This window comes from Anolis sagrei, chromosome Y (assembly GCF_037176765.1).
Source record: "Anolis sagrei isolate rAnoSag1 chromosome Y, rAnoSag1.mat, whole genome shotgun sequence".
NCBI lineage: Eukaryota > Metazoa > Chordata > Lepidosauria > Squamata > Dactyloidae > Anolis > Anolis sagrei.
The window spans coordinates 60492219-60512591 of record NC_090035.1 but is presented as its reverse complement, the minus strand read 5'-3'; the positions used below and the strand labels follow the sequence as shown (position 1 = coordinate 60512591).

General features: G+C 50.1%; 1 protein-coding gene across 3 annotated transcripts in view; it reads right to left on the bottom strand.

The window, feature by feature from the left end:
* Positions 1-6789: 6789 nt before the first annotated feature.
* Positions 6790-20373, bottom strand: part of LOC137095315 (E3 ubiquitin-protein ligase RNF126-like) — a 46973-nt gene continuing 33389 nt past the window's right edge. For all 3 annotated transcript variants that reach the window (XM_067461793.1, XM_067461794.1, XM_067461797.1), the window contains 4 exons: positions 18521-18590; positions 18219-18312; positions 14095-14210; positions 6790-10448 (listed from right to left, as the gene is read on the bottom strand). In XM_067461793.1, the coding sequence (XP_067317894.1) occupies positions 10281-10448; positions 14095-14210; positions 18219-18312; positions 18521-18590 (448 nt within the window). In that variant the 3' untranslated portion in view covers positions 6790-10280. The remainder of the gene's footprint in view (positions 10449-14094; positions 14211-18218; positions 18313-18520; positions 18591-20373) is intronic.

The following is a 20373-nucleotide window of genomic DNA, read 5'->3' as shown; positions in this document are numbered from 1 at the left end:
GCACCTTCCGAGGCTGGAGGGTGGGAGAGGCGAGTGGCAAAGGCACCCTCCATGGCTGCAGCCATGAGGGGAGTTGCCACTCGCCCCTTGCACCTTCCGAGGATGGAGGGTGCGAGAGGCGAGTGGCAAAGGCACCCTCCATGGCTGCAGCCATGAGGGGAGTTGCCACTCGCCCCTTGCACCTTCCGAGGATGGAGGGTGCGAGAGGCGAGTGGCAAAGGCACCCTCCATGGCTGCAGCCATGAGGGGAGCCTGCCACTCGCCCCTTGCACCTTCCGAGGCTGGAAGGTGCGAGAGGCGAGTGGCAAAGGCACCCTCCATGACTGCAGTCATGAGGGGAGCCTGCCACTCGCCCCTTGCACCTTCCGAGGCTGGAGGGTGCGAGAGACAAGTGGCAAAGGCACCCTCCATGGCTGCAGTCATGAGGGGAGCCTGCCACTCGCCCCTTGCACCTTCCGAGGCTGGAGGGTGCGAGAGACAAGTGGCAAAGGCACCCTCCATGGCTGCAGCCATGAGGGGAGCCTGCCACTCGCCCCTTGCACCTTCCGAGGCTGGAGGGTGGGAGAGGCGAGTGGCAAAGGCACCCTCCATGGCTGCAGTCATGAGGGGAGCCTGCCACTCGCCCCTTGCACCTTCCGAGGCTGGAGGCTGCGAGAGGCGAGTGGCAAAGGCACCCTCCATGGCTGCAGCCATGAGGGGAGCCTGCCACTCGCCCCTTGCACCTTCCGAGGCTGGAAGGTGCGAGAGGCGAGTGGCAAAGGCACCCTCCATGGCTGCAGTCATGAGGGGAGCCTGCCACTCGCCCCTTGCATCTTCCGAGGCTGGAGGGTGGGAGAGGCGAGTGGCAAAGGCACCCTCCATGGCTGCAGCCATGAGGGGAGTTGCCACTCGCCCCTTGCACCTTCCGAGGATGGAGGGTGCGAGAGGCGAGTGGCAAAGGCACCCTCCATGGCTGCAGCCATGAGGGGAGCCTGCCACTCGCCCCTTGCACCTTCCGAGGCTGGAAGGTGCGAGAGGCGAGTGGCAAAGGCACCCTCCATGGCTGCAGTCATGAGGGGAGCCTGCCACTCGCCCCTTGCACCTTCCGAGGCTGGAAGGTGCGAGAGGCGGTTGGCAAAGGCACCCTCCATGGCTGCAGCCATGAGGGGAGCCTGCCACTCGCCCCTTGCACCTTCCGAGGCTGGAAGGTGCGAGAGGCGAGTGGCAAAGGCACCCTCCATGGCTGCAGCCATGAGGGGAGCCTGCCACTCGCCCCTTGCACCTTCCGAGGCTGGAAGGTGCGAGAGGCGAGTGGCAAAGGCACCCTCCATGGCTGCAGTCATGAGGGGAGCCTGCCACTCGCCCCTTGCACCTTCCGAGGCTGGAGGGTGGGAGAGGCGAGTGGCAAAGGCACCCTCCATGGCTGCAGCCATGAGGGGAGTTGCCACTCGCCCCTTGCACCTTCCGAGGATGGAGGGTTCGAGAGGCGAGTGGCAAAGGCACCCTCCATGGCTGCAGCCATGAGGGGAGTTGCCACTCGCCCCTTGCACCTTCCGAGGATGGAGGGTGCGAGAGGCGAGTGGCAAAGGCACCCTCCATGGCTGCAGCCATGAGGGGAGCCTGCCACTCGCCCCTTGCACCTTCCGAGGCTGGAAGGTGCGAGAGGCGAGTGGCAAAGGCACCCTCCATGACTGCAGTCATGAGGGGAGCCTGCCACTCGCCCCTTGCACCTTCCGAGGCTGGAGGGTGCGAGAGACAAGTGGCAAAGGCACCCTCCATGGCTGCAGTCATGAGGGGAGCCTGCCACTCGCCCCTTGCACCTTCCGAGGCTGGAGGGTGCGAGAGACAAGTGGCAAAGGCACCCTCCATGGCTGCAGCCATGAGGGGAGCCTGCCACTCGCCCCTTGCACCTTCCGAGGCTGGAGGGTGGGAGAGGCGAGTGGCAAAGGCACCCTCCATGGCTGCAGCCATGAGGGGAGTTGCCACTCGCCCCTTGCACCTTCCGAGGCTGGAGGGTGCGAGAGACAAGTGGCAAAGGCACCCTCCATGGCTGCAGTCATGAGGGGAGCCTGCCACTCGCCCCTTGCACCTTCCGAGGCTGGAGGGTGCGAGAGACAAGTGGCAAAGGCACCCTCCATGGCTGCAGCCATGAGGGGAGCCTGCCACTCGCCCCTTGCACCTTCCGAGGCTGGAGGGTGGGAGAGGCGAGTGGCAAAGGCACCCTCCATGGCTGCAGTCATGAGGGGAGCCTGCCACTCGCCCCTTGCACCTTCCGAGGCTGGAGGCTGCGAGAGGCGAGTGGCAAAGGCACCCTCCATGGCTGCAGCCATGAGGGGAGCCTGCCACTCGCCCCTTGCACCTTCCGAGGCTGGAAGGTGCGAGAGGCGAGTGGCAAAGGCACCCTCCATGGCTGCAGTCATGAGGGGAGCCTGCCACTCGCCCCTTGCATCTTCCGAGGCTGGAGGGTGGGAGAGGCGAGTGGCAAAGGCACCCTCCATGGCTGCAGCCATGAGGGGAGTTGCCACTCGCCCCTTGCACCTTCCGAGGATGGAGGGTGCGAGAGGCGAGTGGCAAAGGCACCCTCCATGGCTGCAGCCATGAGGGGAGCCTGCCACTCGCCCCTTGCACCTTCCGAGGCTGGAAGGTGCGAGAGGCGAGTGGCAAAGGCACCCTCCATGGCTGCAGTCATGAGGGGAGCCTGCCACTCGCCCCTTGCACCTTCCGAGGCTGGAAGGTGCGAGAGGCGGTTGGCAAAGGCACCCTCCATGGCTGCAGCCATGAGGGGAGCCTGCCACTCGCCCCTTGCACCTTCCGAGGCTGGAAGGTGCGAGAGGCGAGTGGCAAAGGCACCCTCCATGGCTGCAGCCATGAGGGGAGCCTGCCACTCGCCCCTTGCACCTTCCGAGGCTGGAAGGTGCGAGAGGCGAGTGGCAAAGGCACCCTCCATGGCTGCAGTCATGAGGGGAGCCTGCCACTCGCCCCTTGCACCTTCCGAGGCTGGAGGGTGGGAGAGGCGAGTGGCAAAGGCACCCTCCATGGCTGCAGCCATGAGGGGAGTTGCCACTCGCCCCTTGCACCTTCCGAGGATGGAGGGTGCGAGAGGCGAGTGGCAAAGGCACCCTCCATGGCTGCAGCCATGAGGGGAGTTGCCACTCGCCCCTTGCACCTTCCGAGGATGGAGGGTGCGAGAGGCGAGTGGCAAAGGCACCCTCCATGGCTGCAGCCATGAGGGGAGCCTGCCACTCGCCCCTTGCACCTTCCGAGGCTGGAAGGTGCGAGAGGCGAGTGGCAAAGGCACCCTCCATGACTGCAGTCATGAGGGGAGCCTGCCACTCGCCCCTTGCACCTTCCGAGGCTGGAGGGTGCGAGAGACAAGTGGCAAAGGCACCCTCCATGGCTGCAGTCATGAGGGGAGCCTGCCACTCGCCCCTTGCACCTTCCGAGGCTGGAGGGTGCGAGAGACAAGTGGCAAAGGCACCCTCCATGGCTGCAGCCATGAGGGGAGCCTGCCACTCGCCCCTTGCACCTTCCGAGGCTGGAGGGTGGGAGAGGCGAGTGGCAAAGGCACCCTCCATGGCTGCAGTCATGAGGGGAGCCTGCCACTCGCCCCTTGCACCTTCCGAGGCTGGAGGCTGCGAGAGGCGAGTGGCAAAGGCACCCTCCATGGCTGCAGCCATGAGGGGAGCCTGCCACTCGCCCCTTGCACCTTCCGAGGCTGGAAGGTGCGAGAGGCGAGTGGCAAAGGCACCCTCCATGGCTGCAGTCATGAGGGGAGCCTGCCACTCGCCCCTTGCATCTTCCGAGGCTGGAGGGTGGGAGAGGCGAGTGGCAAAGGCACCCTCCATGGCTGCAGCCATGAGGGGAGTTGCCACTCGCCCCTTGCACCTTCCGAGGATGGAGGGTGCGAGAGGCGAGTGGCAAAGGCACCCTCCATGGCTGCAGCCATGAGGGGAGCCTGCCACTCGCCCCTTGCACCTTCCGAGGCTGGAAGGTGCGAGAGGCGAGTGGCAAAGGCACCCTCCATGGCTGCAGTCATGAGGGGAGCCTGCCACTCGCCCCTTGCACCTTCCGAGGCTGGAAGGTGCGAGAGGCGGTTGGCAAAGGCACCCTCCATGGCTGCAGCCATGAGGGGAGCCTGCCACTCGCCCCTTGCACCTTCCGAGGCTGGAAGGTGCGAGAGGCGAGTGGCAAAGGCACCCTCCATGGCTGCAGCCATGAGGGGAGCCTGCCACTCGCCCCTTGCACCTTCCGAGGCTGGAAGGTGCGAGAGGCGAGTGGCAAAGGCACCCTCCATGGCTGCAGTCATGAGGGGAGCCTGCCACTCGCCCCTTGCACCTTCCGAGGCTGGAGGGTGGGAGAGGCGAGTGGCAAAGGCACCCTCCAAGGCTGCAGCCATGAGGGGAGCCTGCCACTCGCCCCTTGCACCTTCCGAGGCTGGAGGGTGCGAGAGACGAGAGGCAAACGCACCCTGATGGCTGCAGCCATGAGGGGAGCCTGCCACTCGCCCCTTGCACCTTCCGAGGCTGGAGGGTGCGAGAGGCAAGTGGCAAAGGCACCCTCCATGGCTGCAGCCATGAGGGGAGCCTGCCACTCGCCCCTTGCACCTTCCGAGGCTGGAAGGTGCGAGAGGCGGTTGGCAAAGGCACCCTCCATGGCTGCAGCCATGAGGGGAGCCTGCCACTCGCCCCTTGCACGTTCCGAGGATGGAGGATGCGAGAGGCGGTTGGCAAAGGCACCCTCCATGGCTGCAGCCATGAGGGGAGCGTGCCACTCGCTCCTTGCACCTTCCGAGGCTGGAGGGTGCGAGAGACGAGTGGCAAAGGCACCCTGATGGCTGCAGCCATGAGGGGAGCGTGCCACTCGCCCCTTGCACCTTCCGAGGCTGGAGGGTGCGAGAGGCAAGTGGCAAAGGCACCCTCCATGGCTGCAGCCATGAGGGGAGCCTGCCACTCGCCCCTTGCACCTTCCGAGGCTGGAAGGTGCGAGAGGCGGTTGGCAAAGGCACCCTCCATGGCTGCAGCCATGAGGGGAGCCTGCCACTCGCCCCTTGCACCTTCCGAGGCTGGAGGGTGCGAGAGGCGAGTGGCAAAGGCACCCTCCATGGCTGCACCCATGAGGGTAGGCTGCCATTCGCCCCTTGCACCTTCCGAGGCTGTGATATCGAGCTCTTTTGGAGGGAGTCTTCCGGCGGAGGAGATCCCTTAGGACCGCTCAAAAGGGCCCTTGAACCTTGGTGAGGCCAGAGGAAGCCAATTCGTGATAAAAATATTAAAAATAATAATGTCCCATCAAGGTGGAAGAAGTTTCCAGCAACCGAGGTTTATTTGTGATTCAGCTGAAATCAGATGCATTGCAGGGATCATTCCACCGCAAGCATACGAGTACAAAGAATACAGGCATATTTATAGTAGAAGAACAAAGGAAAACATTTCAAAATTCCCGCCCGCCCCTTGCCAGCCGGCTTCACGCTGATTGGCTGATGCTGGAGCAGTTGGGAGGAGGCTGGGCGGCCCGACCCTGCTCTGGACCAATCAGCGCGTTTCTTCGCCTCTAGGGGGCCAATGAGCCCCCTCCGCTCGCCTCACAAGATGGACAAATCAAGAGAGAGAGGCGGTGCGGCCGTGAACAATGGAGGGGGAAAATGATGGGAATAGAAGTTCCCTGCCCGCTGGAATGCGGGCTTTGTTCCAGGCAGGCAAGGCGTGATCTTGACAAACAAAAGCTTTCCTGTCCTTAATGAGCTTTGAAGGGAAATATGAATGGCTTTTTCGACATCGGACCTCAGGGGGGATCAACAACGTCTTGATGATTTAATCAATCTTTTCTTTCCGAGTTTCTGTTGACCCCCTCTCCTCGCTGGTCTTGCTCCGAGGGCCAGGATTGGGGATCAACAGTATTGTCCATGCTGGTGAATTAATCAAGGGTGATTGAGGGAGAGGCTGGAGCCCTCCCTCAGGCAGTTCCTGGTCACAGCAGTTTTTGTGGACAAGGGTCAAGGAGACGAGGGTACAGAGGAAATTCATAAGGTTACATACATATATCAAAATCATAGGCAATAGGCATCACTGATACAGAGTTAGAACAGAAGAGTAACCCCTTCCCACCCCATAAAGTTTATTTCAATAATTGATCTTTATTAAGGCATAAGCTGGAGGCTTCATAAACTTTGAAAATGGTAGTTCGTGGCCATGGATATGATAAAGAGTCCAGTGCATAAGTCAGAGAGTCACAAAAAGGAAACAGGAACCCAGTTATGTGCGCTGGGTCAGGCAGCAACAGAATCCATTGTCCGGCCCTTGGCGAACTAGATCTCCCGCGCTGGGGCCGGGGTCCCCGCCTGGCCGCTTCTCCGGGACCTCCTATGGGTGCCCACAGCAAGCCCCTGATGGCGAGACCGAGCAGGAACGAGCGGCAGCAAAGGAAAGCAGGCTGCTTTTGCCGAGTGGGCACAGTTTTGACAATCAGCTGTTTGCTGTCAAATAATAATACTTTAAACAAAATGATTATTCCCCGAGCGCAGGAGTCCAAAATGAGGAAAGCGAGATGGCAGTCTTAGAATTAATAGCAGAAAAATACAAAATTAGAACAGCGTCAATCCGCCATTTTACTGTTTTAGTGGTTACTGGGGTCCAAAATGGCGGTTTTGGTATCTGCGATTTTTCCGAACGCAGATCCGGGGTCCGGGGGGGCCAGTAGGCGCCCCCCAGCAGGCTCACGGCTCTCCGGAGCCTGGAAAAAGGTTTATTTTAATGTTGAATTAGTCTGAGGCAGGGAAAGATACAAAAGTATCAAGCGGAAAGATTAAATGTCGCAAGTTTAAAATACTTTTATTAGGGCTTGTTACAAGGTAGGGAGAGGGGAAAGCAAAGAAAGGCTGCAGGCATTCTTATTATTGAGCTGCCTGCTGGGGCACATTTCATCAGTTTCTTCCAATTGTGACAACCAGGAACTGTGGAACTCTCCGCTGCAGTGCAGGCCAATCGTTGGCGGGGGCCCTCCGCCATCAGCTGGAGGGTGTGAGGCAAGTGGCAAAGGCATCCTCCACAGGATCCTGCAGCCATTTTGATGGGGGGCGGAGCTATCTGAGGTGGCTTCGCGACCCCCGGAAAATGGCCCAGCCACCCCCTGCGGGGTCGCGACCCCCAGGTTGAGTACCGCTGCTCTAGAATGACTAAGAAACAGAGAACCAGCCTCCTTGCTTTGGAAAGTATGTGTGGCTTGCGCATACCAATCCCTGCAGTCAAGCCCTTTCTTACTCTAGAGGAGGTGCTTGGCTGCAGGCACTGGCAGGCACGTGCACTTTCTGGGCCTGCATGCCATACACATACTCTTTTATACAGACCTTGCTTCTTTACCTCGGAAAAAGTGTGTGTGGAGGGCAGGCCCAGAAAGAATGCACACCTGCCAGTGCCTGCAGCTGAGTTCCTTCTTAACTCACTCAGCTGCAGGCACTGGCAGGCACACGTGCTTTCTGAGCCTGCATGCCACACATACACATTCTTTCTAGCAGAACCTGCCTCCTTGTCTTGGAAAGAGTGCATGTGGCATCCAGGTCCAGAAAGCACGTGCGCCTGTCAGAGCCTGCAGCCAGTGCCTTCTTATTCTAGAGGAGGTGCTCAGCTGCAGGCACGCACACTTTCCGAGCCTGAACACCACACACACATTCATTCCAACAGAACTTGCCTCCTTGCCTTGAATAGAGTGCATATGTGGTGTGCAGGCCCAGAAAGTGTGCACATCTGCTACTACTTCTGCAGTCGAGCACCTCTTCTAGAGTAAGAAAGAGCAGGTAAGAACTGAAGCCTCCTCAAATTGTGCACTTTCCTGCAGCCAAGAGCCTCTCCTCTAGAGTGGAAACAGCTTTAAAAATGCTGATTAAAATGGGCTGACAGAAAACCGATCTTTCGGCATCCTGCAAAATCAAAAGGGATGGAAACATTTTTTTCCATCAATGTGGCATAAAAGGAGCTTAAAAATATAGGAAACGGACTCTCAAGTCTAGGAGGACTGCCACTGAATCCCCAAACTATAGGGAATCAGTGCCTTTTTTGGGACGCTACTCATTTCTCAAATTCATTGGCGTGTCTTCCGGCTTCCTGATTGGGTCCTTTTTTGGGTCCTCGCCTTTGTTGGGACATCTCAAGCAGCAAAGGATCGTTTTCAGAAAGAGACAACTTGGTTTTACAGAAGTAGGAATAAAACAATAAGAATATAAAAGTTGAACATACAGAAGGTTCCTCCTAGGCCCAGAAAGGTGAGGCTCGGAGAAGTAGAACTTCAATAACAGTGTTTTCTCGGCTCTCCAAAAGGAACAGCATACCTGTAATGTCCACAAAGGGATTTCCCATCACTCTTTGGAAATGGGTGCTGTTAACCGGTGGCTCTCATTGCCATGGAACTCCTTCTAATGTTCAACCAAAATTAACTCTCAAGACCTGGTTTGCAGAACCGTTTAGGGCCGATTCTCCCTTCCTTTCTCCTAAGGCAAGCCAGTTTTAAAATTATGAAATGATGATATTTGAAGCTCCATTCTTCTCTCCTTCCTCCAAAGGAAAGGCAGTTTAAAAACTGTAACATGGAGATCTTTAAAGTTCCATTCTTCTTTCCTCCTTTGTTCCTCTGAAGGCATGATAGCTTAAAAACTATAAATGGATATCTCTGGAACTCCACTGTTCTCTCCTCCCTCCAAAGGCAAAACTGTTTAAAAACTGTAAAATGGAGATATTTGAAGCTCCACTCTTCTCTCTTCCCCCCAAAGGAAAGGCACTTTAAAAACTATCAAATGGAGGTCTCTGGTGCTCCATTCTTCTCCCTTCCTTCCTCTGAAGGCAAGGTATCTTGAAAACTATGAAATGCAGATCTCTGAAGCTCCAGTCTTCTCTCCTCACTCCAAAGGCAAGGCAGTTTAAGAACTATCAAATGGAGGTCTCTGGAGCTCCACTATTCTCTCCTTCCTTCATTCCTCTGAAGGCAAGGTAGCTTGAAAACTATGAAATTGAGATCTCTGGAGCTCCACTCTTCTCTCCCTCCTCCTCCCGCTGAAGGCAAAGCGTTTTAAAAACTATGAAATTGAGGTCTCTGAAGCTCTGTATTTCTCTTCTCATTCCTTCCTCAGAAGGCAAAGAAGTTTAAAAACCATGAAATTGAGGTCTCTGGAGCTCAGTTTTTCTCTCCTCCTTCCTTCCTTCCTCCAAAGGCAAGGTAGTGTAAAAACTATGAAATTGAGGTCTCTAGAGCTCTGCTCTTCTCTCCTTCCTTAGAGACCCCAAGACAGTTCAAGAAATCTGGAATGGAGGTTTTAGGCACTCCGATCTTACCTCCTTTCTCCAAAGAGCTCTATTCCAGATTTTGTAAACTGCCTTGAGACTTTGCAAGTTGTAGAGAAGAGCGAAGCCCAAGACGCCTCCATTTCAGTTTTCAAACCCCTTTGCCTTCGGAGAAAGAAGGAAAGGAGAATCAGTCCCAAATGGCTCTGCAGTTAAAAAAGGAAAACAAAAAAGAAACACAACTGTTTGTTTGAAGTTGTATCATCCATTTTCCCCTTTTGGAGGCAAGGCATTTTATTTTTTAAAAACCAGAAACTAACTAATCAAAGGCAGATTTTGTTTCTTGTGTAATAGTTGTACCTGTAAACGGGGGGAGATGTGACTATTGTGCAGTCAAATAGGTTAATCTGTATGGAGCAACCTTGCTTCCCCCCTCTGCCCCCAGAAGCACAAACTCCTCTGTTTCTGAGCTGAAATGTCCATTTATTTAACAGTGGTAATAATAATTTAAAATTATAAAAAACCCTTTTGTTTTCCTCTGTGTCGAACGGCAATGTTAAATGAGAGAGAGGAGACGAAACCAAGGAATGCGGCAACAGGAGAGACAGGGCATCACTTCAAAACAACAGAAAATCTGCCTCCCCGTCGATGTGGAAAACCCATCGGGAAGGAAGGGAGCATAGCGTTATTTACAAACCCTTCTCAATTTCCGAGGTGCAAGAAAATGAGAAAAACGGAGGAGAAGCGATTGGTCAAAATGTTGGGGGGAGGGCAATAAAGGATAGTCCTAAAAGTTCAAAGACCCTCCTTTCAGAGCCCAAGTGTTTTAGGATGAAACATTCTGTGTTTAATGACTGCCGACAAAAGAAATGGAGAGACATGATGCCGAATGCGGAGAGGAAAAAGGGGTTTCAGGAGGAAATTTTGCCGCCCGCCATTTCGGCATCCGGAGACAATGACGAAAGAAAACAAAACCAAAAGGGAAGAGAGCAACGCTATAGTCTCATCCCCCATTTCCACCGTGGTGCCATTTCTTCAGGAGTGGTTGGCAGAGTTCTCGTTGCTTGGCGAACTGGAGGATGAGGAGGAAGAGGAGGAAGAGGAGGAGGCGGTAGCGGCAAAATTCATGGCCGAAAGTCCGGGCGGGTTTGTGGCGGTGTTCTGTCCGCTGAGGCTTTTCCGGCACACGGGACACGTGTCATGCTTGCGTTGGAGAGGAGGCAGGAAGTGGAAACACGGACCGGAAGAGACAATGCAAAGGAAAAGGTTAGGAAAAAAACAAGAGGCAGACCTGCATTCGTTTGTAGCGTTGTACATGGAACACCATTTGGACCCACCTCAACCCAAGGCCACAGGATCCTGGAAGTTGTGGTTTGACTTCGCCTTCTCTCTGGGTGCCTTGCCAAACAACAACACCCAGCACTCCACAGCACTGAGCCCTGACAGTTCAATCGGGTCAAACTGAATTCATTTGGACCCAGATAAGGCCTTGCAAAGTTACAAACTGCATTCATTTAGATCCAGAAAATGCTTTGCAAATCCACAAACTGTATTCATTTAGGCCCAGACAAGGCTTTGCAAACCCACAAACTGAATTCATTTGGACCCAGACAAGGCCTGGCATAGCTACATACTGCATTTGTTTGAACCGAGAAGGCCTTGCAAAGCTACAAACTGCATTCGTTTGGACCCAGAGAAGGCTCTGGACCTTGCAGAGCCACAGCTTCCAGGATTCCATGGCCTTGAGCCCTGGCAGTTCAATTGGGTTGAATCACATTTATCTGACAGTGCAAATGCACCCTGGGTTCCAGGAAAGGCCCGAGAGCGAATCTCTGACTCCATAAGCTTAAGTATGCAAGGATCCAGAGGTAGCTCGCCATACAGCCCTGGGAGTTGTAGTTTAGCATGGTCTTGGGCCTTCTCTGGGTTGGAAGAGTAAGGCCATTGGGCAGCACTTTAACAGGAGCTGTCGTTCCACAAAGTATTAGACCTTTCCTTGGACTATAGAAGGAATGCCGTCACTTCAATGCTATGCAAGTCGTAGTTCCGCAAGTTCCTCAGAATGCATGCAGTGTGGCTTCACTGTAATGCTCTGGGAGTTGGCTTTGCAAGAGGTTCCCCGCCTCCAACAGTGTGAGAAGTATGCAGTTTGGCACCCCTAGCGCAGAGCTATGACATTGCAGTTTGGGGGGGGGGGCTCAACCTTTTTGGGCAAAGCAGGCAGAAGGCTTTGTAAAACTACAGCTTCTAGTATTCCTTAACTGCATATAGTAGAGAAGCAGGCAGAAGATCACAGAATCATAGATTTGGAAGCGACCTTGTGGGCCATCCAGTCCAAACCTATTCTGCCAAGAAGCTGTAAAATTGCATTCAAAGCACTCCTTACAGATGGCCATCCAGCCTCTGTTAGAAAACCTGCAAAGGAGGGGCTTCTACCACACTCCAGGGCAGATGGTTCCACTGCTTAACAGGTCTCACTATTAGAAGTTCTTCCTAATGTTCAGATGGAATCTCTTTTCTTTCCTGTAGTGTGAAACCATTGTTTCACTGCATCCTAGTCTCCATGGTAGCAGAAAACAAGCCTGTTCCTCCCTTCCTATGACTTCCCCTCACATCTTGATCCATGGCCCTCATCATGTCTCCTCTCAGGCTTCTCTTCTGTAGACTAAACATGCCCAGCCCTTTCAGCCGTTCCTCATAGGGCTTGTTCTCCAAATCCTTGATTCTTTGTCACCCATCAGTGGACACATTCCACCTTGTCAACACAATGTGATTCCAGGTAACGTGGTTTGACCAAGGAAGAATAGAATAGAATAGAATAGAATAGAATAGAATAGAATAGAATAGAGGGGTAGCATGACTTCCCTGGATCTAGACACTAGACTCCTATTGATGCAGGCCAACATGCTATTGGCTTGTTGAGCTGCTGCATGACATTCCTGGCTCATGTTCCCCTTCCTGTCCATGAGGATTCCAAGATCTTTTTCACATGTCCTGCTGTCGAGCCAGGTATCATCTCCTGTTCTATCTCTGCATTTTTTTTGCCTATGTGGAGCATCTTGTATTTGTCCCTGTGGAACTTCATTGTGTAACTTGTAGCCCATCATCTCTCTACTGTGTCAATATCATTTTGAATTCTGCTCCTGTCTTTGGGGATATTGACCATCACTCCCCATCTGCAAACTTGATGATCATGCCTTCTGACCCTTCATCTAAGGCAGCATTTCTCAATCTGGGGGTCGGAATCCCTGGGGGGAGGGTCATGAGGGGGTGTCAGAGGGGTCGCCAAAGACCATCAGAAAACACAGTATTTTCTATTGATGATGGGGGTTCTGAGTGGGAAGTTGGCCCAATTCTATCATTGGTTGGGTCCAGAATGCTCTTTGATTGTAGGTGAACTATAAATCCCAGAAATTACAACACCCAGATGTTAACATCTATTTTCCCCAAACTCCACCAGTGTTCAAATTTGGGCATGTGGAGTATTCGTGCCAAGTTTGGCCCTGATCCATCTTTGTTTGAGTCTACAGTGCTCTCTGGATATAGGGGAACTACAACTCCCAAACTCAAGGTCAATGCCCATCAGACACTTTAAGTATTTTCTGTTGCTCATGGGTGTTCTGTCTGCCAAGTGTGGTTCAATTCCATTGTTGGTGGAGCTCAGAATGCTCTTTGGTTGTAGGTGAACTATAAATCCCAGCAACTACAATTCCCAAATGACAAAATCAATGCCCCCCCAAGCCCACTAGTATTCAAATTTGGGCATATGGGGTATTTGTGCCAAATTTGGTCCAATGAATGAAAATACACCCTGCATATCAAATATTTACATAACAATTCATAATAGTAGCAAAACTACAGTTATGAAGTAGTAACAAAAATAATGTTATGGTTGGGGGTCGCCACAACATGAGGGACTCTATTAAGGGATCACAGTATTAGAAAAGTTAAGAGACCCTGCTCTAGGTCATTAATTAAGATCTTAAACAGAACCGGGCCTAGGACAGAACCCTGCTTATGAGACTCCTCTCGTAACTTCTTTCCAGGATGAAGAGGAATCATTGGGAGAATCATGTGTTAAGTTCGTTCACTTAAGCAATTACAGATCCACTTAACTGTAGTTTTGCATAGCCCACATTGGGCTAGTTTCCTTGCCAGAAGGTTGTGGGGGACTTTGTCGAAGAAAGGCCTTCCTGAAACCCAGATACACTCCATCCACGGCGTTCCCTGCATCAACGCAGTTTGTAACTCTATCGAGAAAAGTCTGGCATGACTTCCTTTAGATGAATCAATGTTGACTGTTAGCGATTACTGCATTCCTTACTGTTTGCAGACCACTTCCTTCATGATCTTTTCCAGAATCTTGCCAGGTATCAATGTGAGGCCAAAGAGAAGGCCAAAGGCCATGGAACGTAAGCTCTTAGGGTTCCATAGCATCAACATGGTGCCAAAGCTGGATTAGTTAGTCACCGAAGAGAAAAAACATAAGTGGAACTACAACTATGAGGGGTCTGTCGTATTAAAGCAGGGTCATTCTTGACGGGGCTTCATTTCTGCTGCCCTGAAAACTAGGACTCAATGGAGCCACAGTTTCAAATGATAGGGAAGGAGATTCCACCCGAACATTAGGAATAACTTCCTGACTGTAGGAAGAGCTGTTCAGCAGTGGAACTCTCTGCCTTGGAGTCTGGTGAAAGCTCCTTCCTTGGAAGCTCTTAAACAGAGGCAGGATGGCCATCTGTTAGGGGTGCTTTGATTGTGCTTTTTCTGCATGGCAGAGGGTTGGACTAGATACACCATAGGGTCTATTCCAACTCTACTATGCCATGATTCCACTTCAGGAACTCACCTGCTCCAGCCAGGGGACAATGCAGCCGTCATGGAAAAGGTGGTTGCAAGGGAGCTGCCGGACAATCTCCCTGGCTTCATAGTCCTCCTTGCAGACAGGGCACTCCAGCCCGGAACCTGCACAAAGGGAGAAGCATCAGAGAGTCAGCCCGCAATCTTTTTTTGTATGCACACAACTCAACGAATCACAATTCTCAACTGATATTTGAACCACCGGATTGAAAGACCTCCAAGCAGTAAAGTGGATTGGCTGTGGGGAGGTGAAGTGGACCACTGTCATGTGACTGGGAAAGAAAGGGAATAAAGCAGAATGGCTGCTGCTAGGTGACACGTGAACGAGGGGAAAGGAAGTAGAGGGGAAGAAGGAAGAAAGGAAGGAAGGAAGGAAGAGAAAGGAAATGGGAAAGGCATGAAGGGTGGAAAGGGGAAGAGAAAGAAGGAAAGAAAGAGGGAAAAATGCAAGAAAAAAAAGGATGAAAGGAGGAAGTGAAGAGAAAAAAAGATGGGAAAAGGAAGAAACCAGAAAAAAGGGAAGGAAGGAAGGAAGGAAGGAAGGAAGGAAGGAAGGAAGGGGGAAGGTGTATGACGGAAGGCAAGCAAAGAAAGAATAAGAAAGGAAGCAGAAAAAAGGGAGGGAGGGAGGGGGAAGAGAAAGGTGTGAGGGGAGATGGGGAAAGAAAGAGAAAGAAGAACAGAGAAAGGAATAGAAAGAAAGGAGGAAAGGAAGTGAGAAAAAGATGGGAAAAGGAAGAAAATGGAAAGAACGAAAGAAAAAAGAAACGGGAAAGGTTTATGATGAAAAGCAAGTAATGAAAGAAAGAATAAGAAGGAAAAGAAAGGAAGGGAAAAGAAAGAAGGAATGAGGAAGGAAGAGAAAGTTGTGAGGTGAGGGGGGAAAGAAAAAGAAGGGCAGAGAAAGGAAGGGAAAGAATAGAAGGATAAAGGAAATAGGAAAGAGAGTAAAAGATGTGAAAAGGAAGGAAGAAAACAGAAAGAAAGGAGGAAGGAAGAGGGAGAAGGTGTATGATGGAAGGCAAGGAAAAAAATAAAAAGGAAGGGGAAAGAAAGAAAAAGGATGGAGGGAGGAAACAAGAGACAGAAGAAAGATGTGAGGGGAGGGGAGAAAGAAGGGCAGAAAAAAGGAAGGGAAAGAGAGAATGGATGAAATGAGGATGAGACGAGAGGAAAAGATGGGAAAAGGAAGAAAACAGACAGACAGAACAATAGAAAGAAAGAAAGAAAGAAAGAAAGAAAGAAAGAAAGAAAAGGGTGAAGTGTATGAGGGAAAGCAAGGGAAGAAAAAGAGTAAGATGGGGAAAGAAAGGAAGGGGAAAGAAAGAGAAAATGGGGGAAAGGTATGAGGGAAAGCAAGGGAAGAAAAACGGGAAAGGAGGAAAAAGACAAAGAAAGGAAAGGAGGGAAGGAAGAATGAGGGAAAGCAAGGGAAGAATAAAATAAAGAAAAGAGAGAGGGGCAAAGTGTGTGAGGAAGGAAAGGAAGACCAAACCCGGGCCAAGATGGGTAAACACTAGGTTTGAACTGCTAGGTCTGCCAACCTAGCAGTTCAAAAACATACTAGGTTTGGTTGATCCAAAAAAAAAAAAAGTTCTAAACTCAGCTTGAAAGTAGGGGGCACTGGTGGTTCAATTCTAAATTCATTTCCGAATTTTTCTAAAAAATTTTTTGAGACTTTCAGAAACTTCCGAATTGATTCATTAATGTGGACGTGCTTGCACAGTTAGGGAAAAACAAAACTGGCACGGGGAAATTTCAGGAGATTCTCCATCATTTGTAGACCAATCCTGATGAAACTTGCTACAGAGATAGAACACATGGACCACTGTTAGCTCACCAAATTTGATAACCTTTGACTTCTCCATGGATTTTTGGTGAATTTTCAAGGTTTTTATTAAAAACATTTTTAATAATAAAATCTCTTCCTGGTTTGAAAGCGTTATTTCCTGTTTCCTTGCCTTTACCAAAGTTTCCTTGCCTTTACCAAAGTTGCTTAATGGTTGTGAAAATTAAAATAACCTTTGAAGACACCCGAACATTACAGAATATTTTTTAAAAAATTGGTAAGTTGTTGAACTTCGGAATTCCCCTTCCCCCACTTTTTCTGCATGCTTCAAAACTCTCTTTGGAAGTGAAATTAGTATGTCCATATCTGATTTTTCATGTAATTCCTTTTCTTTTTTTTCTTTTTTCTTTTGCTGATGCATAGTAAATACACTAGTCTATACACATAAGCCCCAGCTTCTGCCAACCTAGCAGTTCAAAAACATGCAAATGTGAGTAGATCAATAGGTACTGCTCCGGCGGGAAGGTAACGGTGCTCCATGCAGTCATGCTGGCCACATGACCTTGGAGGTGTCTATGGACAACGCTGGCTCTGCGGCTTAGAAATGGAGATGAGCACCACACCCCAGAGTCGGACACGACTGGACTTAATGTCAAGGGACAACCTTTAACTTTTTATACACATAATAAAAGTGAAAATATGTATATGGCGGGGGGGGGGGGGGGGGAGGTATCCACTTACACAGACAAGCTCCGACCTCCATAAATTTATTTATTTATTTACAGTATTTCTATACCACTTTTCTCACCCCTAGGGGGACTCTAAATACAGCTATAGGTTCCACTTCTCAGGAGACAACAAAGGCCCTCCCTCCAATGATACTGCAGGTTATAGAGAGCACCATGAACATGTACAAGAGCCCTGCCAAGGTCCTCCACAAACATAATCCTGCCCACCACCCAAGTGAAGACTTTCATATCAGGACAATTTCATCCTAGATTTTATATGTTCCTCCATCACAAACATCCCAGTGTTTCTGACTCTCTCCATTAGTATGGAATTTGCATAACCCTGCCCACTGTCTCCCCTTAACCTCTTCCTATTATTTTCTATGGCACACAGCCAACAGGGGAATTGGTCAGCAAATGAACATACTAGAGAGGTTTGGAGAGAATTCACCATGATTTATAGAAGTTGTAGGTACTGGAATGTATAGTTTACCTGCAATCTAAGAACTGCACTCTGAACTCCACCAACAATGGTCCTGGAACTAGCTTGGCACACAAAACCCCCATAAACAACAAAAAATATTAGAGTTCTTTGAACTCTAGTTGTAGTTAAGAGTTGTAGTCAAGAGTTGTAGTTCACCTATATCCTGAGCACACTATGAAACCAAACAAGGATGGATCTGGACCAAACTTGTAATGCATACCTGATATTCCCAAATTTGAATACTGGTGGAATTTTAGGGGAGTTGGCCTGGACATTTTGGAGTTGTTCACCTACAATCCATGAGCACTATGAACACCACCAAAGATAGAATTGGACCAAACTTGGCACACAGAACCCACATGCCCTGCAAAAAATAAAAAATAAAAAAAAATACTGCTGGCCTTTGGGGAATATTCACTTTGATTTCGGGGAGTTGTAATTCACCTACATCCAGAGAGCACTGTGAACCCAAACACCGATGGATCTGGACCAAACTTGGCATGCATATCTAATATGCTGAAATTTGATTGCTGGAGGGGTTTGGGGGGAACTGACCTTCCTTACTGGGAGTTGTAGTTTGCCCACAACCGGGAAATGGTGACCTCCACCGATGATGGACCTGGACCAAACTTGGCACACGACCATCTAACCTTACTGGAGGGGTTTGAGGGGATTGAGTCATCATAGTGAGAGTTGCAGTTTACCCTACAGCCAGAGAGAACACTGAACCCCACTGATGATGCATCCAGAGCAAACTTGCCCATCATAACAAATTTTAAATACTAATAGAGTTGTATGGTGTGAGTTGTATGCATTTTGTACAATTAGAAAACTGACTTTTTCAAATAACTTAGGCAATGCCAGGTAGCCAAGCTAGTAAGTCATTAAAAAAAAGCATGGCCACAGAATTTTAGAGATAGCAGATAAAGCATAACCCCCCTTTGCTGGGGATATGGCCTCTAACTTAATAATTATGAACTCTACTGAAAGGAACAACTTGCACTGGAAGTTACCATAGAATTGCAGGATATAAATAAAGTAAATAATAATAACAACAACAACTTCTGGTGGAAGTCCATTGATGTGATGAAAGTGAAAAGCTCAGGACTCACCTACATGTTCTTCTGTTATATGGATAGTAGGGAGGGCCTGGATTTTCTCTTTATCAGCAGGAGGGGGACCTGTGTTTTCAAACTGATTCAGGAGCTGAAATGGGGATCAGAGAAGAAATATAGGGAATAGGGCAACATATATGGAAGGAGGACCAAAACATCAAAGAATTGTTTGGAAGCTTTGCATAGGATGGAGTTCCCCCCAAAGGTCATCCAATCCAAGCTCTTTCAGATGCTCAAAGATGTGGGCTTTTAGTGGGCAAAGTGGATGCAAAGTCCAACCTCCCCACTGTGAACTTTACCTGTGTGATAATGGTGTCCAAGCCGTTGGCCCCCCAGGCGTAGTCCATGGGATTCGAATGTAAGACCCCCCTTTGAAGACAGAAGAGAAAGAGTTGTTGGCCGAGTGGGTTTACTAACAAAAGATCCTCCTCATAAAAATACAGTAGAGTAATTTATCAGCAGCAGCATGACCCAGCACCAGTAGCCCAACATGAGAAAAAGAACAAAAGCACACAGACCAATGTTATCTTTTCCATAGGAGGCTTTTCTTTGTAGTAAAACAATATAGTTGCACTATTTACAAGAATAATGTTTCCATGACACAAATAAACGAATACATAGTAGGTTTACACACTGCAGCCTTCACACTGGAGCTTTCTCACATGGTAGCTTTACACACAGCTTTATACACGAGGCCTTCTCACATTCAGCCTTCTCATAGACTAAGGCCTACCTCACAATGAGGCCTACTAACAATGAGGCCTATGTATTGTTGAAAGCTTTCATGGCAGGAATCACTGGGTTGCTGTGAGTTTTCTGGGCTATCTTGACCATGTTCCAGAAGTATTCTCCCCTCATGTTTCACCTGCATCTACAGCAAGCATCCTCAGAGGTTGTGAGGTTTGTTGGAAACTAGGCAAGTGGGGTTTATATATCTGTGGAATAACGTCCAGGTGGGAAAAAGAACTCCTGTCTGTTGACCACCTTGATTAGCAGTTAATGATCTTGCACTTTCAAGATCTGACTGTTTATTGCCTGGGGGAATCCTTTGTTGGGAGGTGATTAGCTAGCTGGCCCTGATTGTTTCTTGTCTGGAATTTCCCTGTTTTCTGAGTGTTGTTCTATATTTACTGTTTTGATTTTAGAGTTTTTTAAATACTGGTAGCATGGTTTCCTCCTTTCTGTTGAAATTGTCCACATACTTGTGGATTTCAATGGTTTCTCGGAGTGGTCCAGTACAAACAATACATTGTGTTCAGGTTGGATCATCAAGTGCTCTGCTATGGCTGACGTTTTTGGCTAAATCAGTCTGCAGTGCCTTTCCTGTTCCTTGATTCCTGCCTGGGCAATGCTGCTGCGTTTGGGGGTCCCTCTGTAGATTTGTTTACAGCTGCATGGTATACAGTAGACTCCTGCAGAAGTGAGAGGATCCGTCTTGTCCTTTGCTGAATGTAGTATTTGTTAGATTTTCCTAGTGGGTCTGCATGGTATACAGTAGACTCCTGCAGAAGTGAGAGGATCCGTCTGTAGATAGTTTGTAGATAGTCTGTAGATAGTTTGCAGGTTGTGTTTCTTTCTCAGCTTCCTTATGTCATCAGTGGTTTCCTTGATGTATGGCAAGAACACTTTTTCTCTGATTGGATCTTTGTCTTCACTCTTCTGGCTTGTTCTCTGTCTTGCAGGTCTTCTGATGTCTGTATACCATGCAGCTGTAGACAAGTCTACATAGGGACTCCCAAACGCAGCATTGCCCAAACACGGATCAAGAACATAAAAGGCACTGCAGACTAATTCAACCAGAGAAGTCAGCCACAGGCATGGGGACAATTTCAACAGAAAGGAGGAAACCATGAAAATGAACAAAATCTGGCTACTAGTTACTGAGAAAAATAAATAACGGACAACATTAAAAAACAGAGGAATTCCAGAAAATAATCTATCAGGGCCAGGTAACCATCTCCAAACAAAGGAGTTCCCCAGGAAGGAAGCAGCCAGGCTTTGAAGCTGCAAGGCCATTCAATGTTGATCGAGGTGGTCAATTGCAGTATTTACACTTCCCTCCGACAAGAATTCTTTCTCCCATCCTGGACATTCCACAGATACATCAACCCAACTTGCGTAGTTTCCAACAGACCTCACAACCATTGAGAAT